The sequence below is a fragment of the Myxine glutinosa genome, chromosome 12 (assembly GCF_964187855.1).
Source record: "Myxine glutinosa chromosome 12, kmMyxGlut1.1, whole genome shotgun sequence".
NCBI classification, from domain to species: domain Eukaryota; kingdom Metazoa; phylum Chordata; class Myxini; order Myxiniformes; family Myxinidae; genus Myxine; species Myxine glutinosa.
Window position 1 is genome coordinate 102,201,798 of NC_136272.1, and position 11,172 is coordinate 102,212,969.

Sequence of the window (11,172 nt, forward strand, 5' to 3'; positions counted from 1 at the left end):
CCTGCGGTGAGTGAGTGAAAGGCCCTCGGAGTTAGCTTCATCGCGGGAGATTCCAATGATTCTGAAAGCTTTGGTTTCAACAGTGTGAAGCGAGCTAGGTGTGAGGCAGGAGCACCGGCCCAGAGGGGAGAGCAGTATTCCATCAAGGTGAAAGCACTGTTATCCATGTCTTCCTCTCCCTCTCCTAATGTGTTTTTCTTTCTTTAAAACAATATCAAAACCCGGGAATCTTTACAATTGCTATACATCGGCCAGAGGCACTCAGTATAGGTATGTCTGCTGCACACAGAAACATCACACTTGTACAAAGTATAAATCAGCTATTTATTGTACCTGCTCACTTAAATTAATTAAAGGCTCATCACACGCCCAGGTATACACGTGGTGTCCAGAGTACACGCCACATTTAAAGATTATCTATGGCTTCCCAAACAGACTGCTTCTGCATGAGTCTTTCAGCAAAACAAACATCAGACAAGAACCAGACGCGTCCAAAGTACGAAGTGCAGCGCAAAAGGGTGCGTTCATGCCTCGGGAATGTTAATAGTACGAAGTGTTTAAAAATGGCCGTCACACAACTCTTGTAGCAGTTAAAAGAATTCCAGCATCATAATGCTGAACCAACATGTTCAAACAAAACATGACTTCCTGGGTCAAAATGGTGTCATTGCTCGTCCGTGTCGTCATAGCAACGGAAGACGCAAAGCAGAACATCATAATTGCACAGAATTTTACAACCAGTCCCCCAAACCCTGCATTCAAAAAATAATATGATTCACACAAACATTAAAACAAATGATAATTGTATTACAATTACATTTGGGACATCATGTGGTGCTTTTGAAAGTGCTAAAAGTTTTGAGAAACAGTTAAAGTGAACTTAACATGCGTCTGGTCTAAACTCTAAAAAAGACAGAAGGAAACCGAAATTAGTTATCAGGGCACAATGGGTAACTTGGTAACCATTGTAAAGTGCACCCTGGGGATCATCTGGAGTAAAAACATCTGACTCACTGGCAACACTTTGGGTTAGGATGTTGTCTGCAAGTTGTCTGGAGTAAAAACATGACTCACTGGCAACACTTTGGGTTAGGATGTTGTCTGCAAGTTGTCTGGAGTAAAAACATCTGACTCACTGGCAACACTTTGGGTTAGGATGTTGTCTACAAGTTGTCTTGAGTAAAAACAACGGACTCACTGGCAACACTTTGTGTTAGGATGTTGTCTGCAAGTTGTCTAGAGTAAAAACACCTGGCTCACTGACAACACTTTGGGTTAGGATGTTGTCTACAAGTTGTCTAGAGTAAAAACACCTGGCTCACTGGCAACACTTTGGGTTAGGATGTTGTCTGCAAGTTGTCTAGAGTAAAAACACCTGGCTCACTGACAACACTTTGGGTTAGGATGTTGTCTACAAGTTGTCTAGAGTAAAAACACCTGGCTCACTGGCAACACTTTGGGTTAGGATGTTGTCTGCAAGTTGTCTGGAGTTGTAACCACAATTAGCATAGGGATGTCATATAAATAGACGATGAGAGTCATTGTATCACCTACCACTAAAACCGTCCCAACGTACAGAACTCCAACCCCCTTTCCCTTCTCTTCCCTCCACCACCTACACCCAGTCCACGAACTTTGTTTACTAATCCTACCACACATGAAGCTACAATAAAATACAGGTGTAAGAAGAGTAAAACATATCAAACCCCTTACAAAGTATAAAAATCAACGTCCTACGCACATGTTCAACAAGTATAGTGTATATTCTCGAACGGCCACAGTTATTCCCACATCCTTGTGGCCCAAGTCTTTCACGAACCGGCTGGCCAGGCCTGACGTTCGACTAGTAGTTTGGGAAGGAATTTGGGAATTTGATCACGGTGCCGGTGATAGCTTGCCTACTCTTCACGAAGGACACCGTGGGATCCTTAACATCCACCAACTATTGCCGGACGCCCAGCTTAACGTCCATCCGTGGGACGGCACACGCACATTGATGAATCTCCCTGCCTGTGAAACACCAGGACGGCAGTTTATAACTGGGTCGGGATTCGAACCCAGGGTATACGGCTTAGAGGCGAGTGTGCATACCTCTACGTCTAGACCAGCAAACCTGTTCAACAAGTATAATTATCCAAATCAAAAGCACATCATCGCTATATTCCATTACAGGTGCGCATAGGTAGCCTCTGACACAGAGGATTCCACTGTTTCACTGTCCCCGCAGTGTCCACAGTGTTCGCATGTCCGCAGGAGCAAAAGCACTGGGTTAGACAGCTCAATATATTGCAGTTAAATATAATTTGTACAGGTTCAGATTGCAACCAGGAAGTGTCTCCTGCGAATTTGTGCATAATTTATGCAAAAATATCTAAGAGGAAAGATCCACAAAGAAAATGTCAATAAAACTGGAAAACAAAATTATTATTATACAAGAATATTTAACGTTACATCAAATTTATAAAAGAGTTCAATTTCTCATGTTAATGTTATACAAACAGAAGAGAAGAATATGGACAAAGTGGAGCCATAGAAGCTAGGTGGACTGTGCTAACATTTAGTGTAGCTCCAGCATTCTGAACCTGTCATCCACTTGTACACAGACACAGACACAGGCACAGACACACACAAGTGCAGAGGCACACACACACATATGAACACATACACAGACAGACACACACGTGAACGGACAGACAGACACACACAGAGACACAGACACACACAGAGACACACACACACACAGACACAGACACACACAAGTGCAGAGGCACGCACAGACGGACACACACGCACAGACAGTCAGACACACACACGAACGAACAGACAGACACACACACACGTCCAGAGGCACACACACACATATGAATACAAACACATGCACAGACAGACACACACGTGAATGAACGGACAGACAGAGACACAGACACACACACACACACGGACAGACAGACAGACACACATACATACATATACAAACACACACACACCACGAAATTAGCATGACTCATGAGGCTCTTGTGCTTCTTGCTCTTCCGTCGACATCGTGGTCGCAGAAGGCATTCTTTGTGACTTGGTTCCATGTTTGTTGATCTGCGGACGGAAAAACTTTACAAAAGACGCTTTGTGGTTGACGAGTGATTGCAGGTGATCGTGTCGTGATCCTGCACCACTTCTCCCACCTCCACCTCCAGCGTCCACCTCGTCGTCCGAACCGCTATCGGCCGATTGGCTGTGCAGCCGGAAACCAGCGAGTTGTGCTTTGCCGAGCCGGCTGCGCCAACTTTGTGGTCGTCGTCGTGGATTATCCAGCCAGACCTCGTCGTCCTCGTCGTCTTCAATCTCCGGTGCTCCGAGAAGGTCTTTAATGTCCCACCCGGCCGTAGGCCGCAAGTATTGCCACGGCCTCAATCCGCCATAATCTCGCGCTTTCACGTTCGCCTCGTACGCTCCCACCAGCATCTTGGCCACATCGAGGGACTCGTGCATGGCGGCGAGGTGCAGCGGTGTGTAACCTCCGGCCGAGCGCGTATTCACACCGTCGTCCTCATGACGTTGGCCTGCTTTTTCCGCCGCTGCCAGGAGCAACGGTATGATGTCAGCCGAGCCGTGCTTGGCGGCCCAGTGAAGGGCGGTCAGGCCGGTCAAAGGGTCTCTTCTTAAGGCCAGCCCTGGGTCTCTGAGCAACATGGCGCGCACGGCCTCCCAGTTCCCCTCCGCAGCACGGATCGTCCATTCGTGCTCCGTCGGATCCAGAGCTAGCCTCGGACCGCTGTGGTTGCTGCTGACGTCATCGTCGCTCGATTGCGTCACGCTTGTCCGGTCGACGTCGCTTTTGGTCAAATTTCCAACCGCGTTGCTGGAGACATTCTTGTCGATCTCTTTTGCGAAGTTGTCTCGACGTTCTGACTCACCGTTGGATTTCTTTAAGCTCAGAACGTCTCGAAGCTCTGACGTGCATTGGTCGTCTTGTCCAGGGTAGTCGGACAACGTGCTGACAGCACTGGGCACACTCGTAGAAGGTCCAAACGTGCTCGGATCTGCACCGACTTCGTTGTCTTGGGAAGTTTTACTGCTGTCACGTTTACTTAAGTCTTGGCGACCACCTGGACCAAGACCACGGCCATTTCCGGCGCCTGTCTCTAAAGTTGACTTGATTTGCGACTGAATCCCTGAAACATCGTCTTCAATTGTTGTTGTCCCCGACTGACCTGTGGGACAATGCACCAATCCACCTGAATCAGCCAGGATGCCCCCAAAACTATTGTTCGTGTCCCATTGGACACGATGGGGGACATTAGATACAGGAGATCCGACCGCAGTCTCGGTGACCGGTTCACCTTCAGTTTCCGTCTGCGTCTGAAGGGCCGGAGTGGACAGCCGGACATCTTCCCGGGAATCCTGGACATCAGTGGCGCGTTCCTGAGACGCTCCATGATCCTGCAACAGGTGCCTGAACTTCTTCTTGAGAAAGATGTACTTGACTCCATCCTCGGTGTTCACGAAGCCCAGGGTGTTCACAAATCCCTTGAACGCTTGGCGGGCCGTGCTCTTGTCGTGCGGGTCGTTCAGGAAAGAGCCGTACCTCTCCATGAGCTCGGCGTTCGAGCACCGGCCGCCCTTTTCCAGCAGGAACCGGAGGACTCCCTCTTGACTGAAGTCTGCGGACATCGCGCCGGCAGCGAGGGAGCGCGAGCGCGTGGACGTGACGCGACGCACTCGCGCGCTCTTCTTCTCCTTCAAGCGGACAACACGGACCGTACCATTGGCGGGGAGTCGCGATTGCAATTGCCTCGATATGCGACGTCATAAACTCATAATCATGTTGATAATGATGTAACATTTGGTGAATCTGAGCCCACTGCAATTAAGAACATTTTTTGTACCGAAATTGGTTGCTAATAACGAAAAAAAAAAATATTATGTAGTTAAATAGGAAAATTACATTTAAAAATTACAATATTTTTATGTTGCGTGTTATGTCGTTGGTATTCATGTGGGTATACACACCCTGATACCCATATCCATAGGGCATGCCATAGACCGATGACCATTTCGAATTCAAATGTGTGAATCAGGTCCCTCAGTTTTGAGAGTGGGTGAGATGTGTCACGTGACGTGACGTGCAGGTGAGTCGAAAAGGTGTGCCAGCATTGGGTGTTGAGGATAGTGCAGGGTGTGGTCCTCTCGTAGCGAGACGCGCATGTGTGGGCTTGACACCTCATGCCTAGAAGCGAAATGAGAATGTTTGTCGGGTTTATTAGCTCATTCTCTTCAATCATTCTCTTCAATCTCATTCTTCCCTCCAGGTCTTCAAGACAGCTGTCCACCATCTCAGATCGTCCCTAATCTAAAACCATAATTTTTTTTTCTGTCCTCGTTAACCCACCTCAATCCCTCCTCAATCCAAATTTCCAGTTTTCCCTCTTTGGAGTTTCCTTCTGTATCCATATTGTCCACCCCCATGCATCCTCTCCTGCCCCCAATTCCTCCCCACACCCATTCTTTGTTCAAGTCTCCCTCTGTCTTGGCTTTCAACTCTGCTGTTTCCCATCTCTCTCTACTGTTCCTTTTGTCCTGTAATTCCTGATCCGTTCACTGTACTAGTACTAGCTCTTCCACGGGCCTTGACTATGTATATACAATAAATAAAAAAGCAAGAAGACGTCATGCGGAGCACGATACTTGCAAAATCCGCCCCCCCCCCCCCAAAGTTTTCCATTGATACAGCAAATTGTCCATTTCATGAAGATTAAAATTTATGATCTTGATCAAAGCTTGGGTCAACAGGATGAAAAGTGACGATTTTTTAGATGAAAAATTATTTTAGAAGTTTGACCTTGAGTTGACCTTTGACCGCTTGACCTTGGACCAAGAATAGTTGGTTTCCCAATTCAGTGAGGAAATACACAAATGCTGTTCTATTTTCAAGTCAATCGGATGAAAATTGACGTTTTTTTCAGATGAAAAGTGATGGGTTTTCAGATGAAAATTGATGATTTTGGAAGTTTGACCTAGAGTTGACCTTTGACCTTTTGACCTCAAAAATAATTGGTTTCCCAATTCAGTGAGGCTATATGCAAATGCTGTTCAATTTTCAAGTCAATCGGATGAAAATTGACGGGTTTTTTCAGATGAAAAGTGATGATTTTAGAAGTTTGACCTTGAGTTGACCTTTGACCTTTTGACCTCGAAATAGTATGTTTCCCAATTTAGGGACTCAATATGCAAATGCTGTTTAATTTTCAAGTCAATCGGTTGAGAATTGACGGCTATGAAAATGGATGATTTTTAAAATTTGGCCTTGAGTTGACCTTTGACCTTTTGACCTCGAAAATAGTTCATTTCCCAATTTAGTGACAATACACAAATGCTATTCAATCTTCAAGTCAATCAGATTTAAAATAGCGATTTTAGAAATTTGACCTCCAGATAAACTTTGACCTCAAAATCAATAGGCTTCTCAATTGGGACGACCTATACAACTTGGTGAAGTTTCGTGACGATCGGTTTAGAATTGTGACCTGTAAGCCGGTGACAAACAGACAGACAAATGAAAAATCAGAGACCGAGGACTTGCCGGATTGTACTTTTTTATCGGCCATTTTGGACAATTATGGCGGCCGAACCACGTGACCGATGACGTCATCATTATTTGTTTTCTAAACTAATTTATTCCTTGATGATGCTCAAGAAATTTCATCTTGATCGGATGAAGTTTTGTACTTGTCGAATTATGACGTCATAATGGAGGCACCTATGGCATCATCATTAACATATTTTATTCCCCATGGAGAGTTCTTTACAATGAGCCATGTCTCAATTTTTTCTATTCAGCACTTTCGGAGATATAGAGGTACAACGTTTTTTGGTTTTTCCAAGATGGCGGCCGAACCACGTGACTGATGACGTCATCAATTTGGCACAATCTATTCCAGGGCAAGACAAATATGTGTGTAAAGTTTGGCGATTCTACGTGCAACGGTGTAGACGTAGTACTGCGAACAAACAGACAGACAGACAACCAACCGATCAACATACTTGCCGGAATCTTTTCCGGCAAGTAACAAACAAACAGACAGAACCGCAAACGCAACCGACCAATATACTTGAAAAATCTTCGATTTTACAAGTAACAAGAAAAACGTCATGCAGACCACGACACTTGCAAAATCCACCCCACGTCCCCAAAAAGGTTGCCATGGATGCATCAAATTATCCATTTCATTAAGATTCAAATTAACGGTCTTAATCAATGCTTGGGTCAATCGGATGAAAATTTGATGATTTTATAGCTTTGACCTTGAGTTGACGTTTGACCTTTTGACCTTAAGATAGTTGGTTTCCCAATTCAATGAGGAAGTGTGCAATTGCTGTTTAATGTTCTAGTCAATCGGATGAAGATTGCCGATTTTTCAGATGAAAATTCATGATTTTAGAAGTTTGACCTTGAGTTGACCTTTGACCTTTTGAGCTCAAAAATAGTTGGTTTCCAAATTCAGTGATGCACTATGTAATTGATGTTTAATTTTCAAGCCAATCGGATGAAGATTGCCCATTTTTCGAAAGAAAATTGATGATTTTAGAGCTTTGACCTTGATTTGGCATTTGACCTTTTGACCTTAAGATAGTTGGTTTCCCAATTAATATGAGGCAGTGTGCAATTGCTGTTTAATGTTCTAGTGATCTAGTCAATTGGATAAAAATTGCTGATTTTTTAGATGAAAATTCATGATTTTATAAGTTTTACCTTGAGTTGACCTTCAACCTTTTAGCTCAAAAATAGTTGGTTTCCCAATTCAGTGATGCACTATGCAATTGCTGTTTAATTCTCAAGTCAATCGGATGAAGATTGCCGATATTTCAGAAGAAAATAGATGAATTTAGAGGTTTGACCTTGGGTTGATGTTTGACCTTCCAGAAGATGACCCAGAAGATGGTGCCAGCTTGGTTTCCAAATTATATGAGGTAGTGTGCAATTGCTGTTTAATTCACTAGTCAATTGGATGAAAATTACTGATTTTTCAGATGAAAATTCATGATTTTAGAAGTTTGACCTTGAGTTGACCTTTGACCTTTTGAGCTCAAAAATAGTTGGTTTCTCAATTGAGCGACCCAATTTGCAAATGCTGTTCAACTTTCAAGTCAACTGGATAAAAATGGACGATTTTAGAAACTTGTCCTCAAGATGACCTTTGACCTCAAAATCAATAGGTTTCTCAATTGTGACGACCTAACAGCTTGGTAAAGTTTCATGACGATCGGTTTAGAATTGTGACCTGTAGGCGAGTGACAAACAGACAATAACAAAGTCAACCAAGTAACAAAAGCTCGAGGTATTTTTTGATTGTTCTATTGTTTTTTATTGTTCCATTGTTCTTTGATTGTTCTAGTTTTTTTGATTGTTCCATTGTTCTTTGATCGTTCGATTGTTTTTTATTGTTCCATTGTTATTTGATTGTTCTATTGTTTTTATTGTTCCATTGTTCTTTGATTGTTTTATTGATTTATTGATTGTTCCATTGTTCGAACACGTAACCTGGAATTGGCTTTTACTAAGGCAAGGCAGTAAACCAATGATGGTCGATCCTTACAATGATGTTGAATTAGACCATGGTCCGAATCCTTAGGCATAGTCTTGTGAAGGTAAATTATACCATTGGATCTAAACTTCGGCGGTACAAAGAAGACAGCCGGCTTAACGCCCACCACGAGGGACAGCGTGTTCCATGATACACGAAGTGCCTGGAGCACACCTTCCTCGTAGTTTTCTTTCCTGCTAACATGATAGAATCATGGAATGAACACAACGATACATTGTACGATAAATTCTATCGGGAGTTGATGAAATAAAAACTTTCCAAAGTGTTTGTCACAACTTGAACCGTCGAGCGACCATTTCGGTCCTTCCTGACATTTCGATTCCAACAACAAAGGCGGCGATTTTGCCATGAAACCTCGCGCCGGAAAAAATCGAATCTGCCGGGCTCTTCCTTCCTTGTCGAGGGAACGACTTTATGGGAAGAACACGTGATGACTCAATATTAAGACCACATATTGAGGAGGTTTTTGGTCGAGTGGTCACATTTGTTTCTTTCTCCACTTACTGTTGTGGGTTCGATTCCCACATCACTGGCTGCTGGGGGGACGTTCCCAAGGCTGCTGACTCTGAAAAACCCATATTTGGCTATTGGGAGAGTGGGGAGTCTGCGAGCCTTTCTCCTCTGCCTTTTCCCTCCCCAAGTGGAGGAATCCCATCTGTGGACCGTTTTGAGGTTTTGAACAGTTTCCACAGTAGGCGTATGTAATATATATATGTATATATATTTATATATAATGCATTTATAATGTATATATATCTATATATATATATATACAGTATATATATATATATATATATATATATATATATATATATATATATATATATATATATATATATACAGTATACGTATATACAGTATACGTATATACAGTATACGTATATACATATATATATATAATGGCGTTATCACCTTGTGATGTGCACATCGTGTGTTGGCATGTAAACTTTCCGTCCCCACACAATTTGTAGTGTTTTCAGTGTCAGCAATTTTATTTTATCTCCGCGATCGAAACATTTTGTCAACAACAAGAGTGGGAATTCCAGGCATATGTTATCAATTACCTTCTGAGCTTCGGCCTGAACTGATGTTGGCTGCATCCCGACGAGCCCACGCTGAGGGGTCACTGTTTTGTTTTCCACAAATATGGAGACGGGAAGGCGGCGGAGTGCGGAAAGCTGCAAGCGCAGATTTATTCGATGTAAACACTTTACTCTGCAAAGAAACGTCGCTTGCAAAAGATAGAATAAATCCTCAACGCATGGCTCGTCCATTTATTACGTACGCAATTTTGTTTTACACTAATATGCCAACTTCTTCAAAGCTTCCTTCCTTCCTCGTCTTAATTCTTTATCCTTCCTAACTTCTTCTTCTTTCCTTCCCGACCCTCTCTGCCAATCTACGTCATAACGTAGCCTCACTCCTTGCACATCTCCCGCCACATCGTCATAATATTTGGCTCCAATCATTTTTTTTCTTCCAGTTTTTTTTACCCTTTTTTGTTTTCGAAAGTGGGGGTATTGCCGGTGATTGTGATGGTGGAGTTGGTTGGTGTGTTCTGATCAAGGGGTGCCAGCTCGGTGTGTTCTGATCAAGGGGTGCCAGCTCGGTGTGTTCTGATCAAGGGGTGCCAGCTCGGTGTGTTCTGATCAAGGGGTGCCAGCTCGGTGTGTTCTGATCAAGAAGTGCCAAGTCGGTTTGTTGTGGTCAAGAAGTGCCGAGTCGGTTTGTTGTGGTGAAGGGGTGCCAAGTGGGTGTGTTCTGATCAAGGGGTGCCAAGTCGGTGTGTTCTGATCAAGGGGTGCCAAGTCGGTGTGTTCTTATCAAGGGGTGCCAAGTCGGTGTGTTCTGATCAAGGGGTGCCAAGTCGGTGTGTTCTTATCAAGGGGTGCCAAGTCGGGGTGTTCTGATCAAGGAGTGCCAAGTCGGTGTGTTCTTATCAAGGGGTGCCAAGTCGGTGTGTTCTTATCAATGTGTGCCAAGTCGGTGTGTTCTGATCAATGTGTGCCAAGTCGGTGTGTTCTGATCAAGGGGTGCCAAGTCGGTGTGTTCTGATCAAGGTGTGCCAAGTCGGTTTGTTCTGATTAAGGGGTGCCAAGTCGGTTTGTTCTGATCAAGGGGTGCCAAGTCGGTGTGTTCTGATCAAGGTGTGCCAAGTCGGTTTGTTCTGATCAAGGGGTGCCAAGTCGGTTTGTTCTGATCAAGGGGTGCCAAGTCGGTGTGTTCTGATCAAGGTGTGCCAAGTCGGTTTGTTCTGATCAAGGTGTGCCAAGTCGGTTTGTTCTGATCAAGGGGTGCCAAGTCGGTTTGTTCTGATCAAGGGGTGCCAAGTCGGTGTGTTCTGATCAAGGTGTGCCAAGTCGGTTTGTTCTGATCAAGGTGTGCCAAGTCGGTTTGTTCTGATCAAGGGGTGCCAAGTCGGTTTGTTCTGATCAAGGGGTGCCAAGTCGGTTTGTTCTGATCAAGGGGTGCCAAGTCGGTTTGTTCTGATCAAGGGGTGCCAAGTCGGTTTGTTCTGATCAAGGGGTGCCAAGTCGGTTTGTTCTGATCAAGGGGTGCCAAGTCGGTTTGT

The 11,172-nt window shown here is 44.2% G+C and overlaps 1 protein-coding gene across 1 annotated transcript; it reads right to left on the minus strand.

The window, feature by feature from the left end:
• Positions 1–310: 310 nt before the first annotated feature.
• LOC137437701 (ankyrin repeat domain-containing protein SOWAHC) lies at positions 311–4,957 on the minus strand. The gene has a single exon (XM_068132223.2). It carries the CDS (start codon positions 4,666–4,668, stop codon positions 2,995–2,997), a length of 1,674 nt encoding a protein of 557 aa, XP_067988324.2. The 5' UTR covers positions 4,669–4,957; the 3' UTR covers positions 311–2,994.
• Between the last annotated feature and the right edge of the window lie 6,215 nt (positions 4,958–11,172).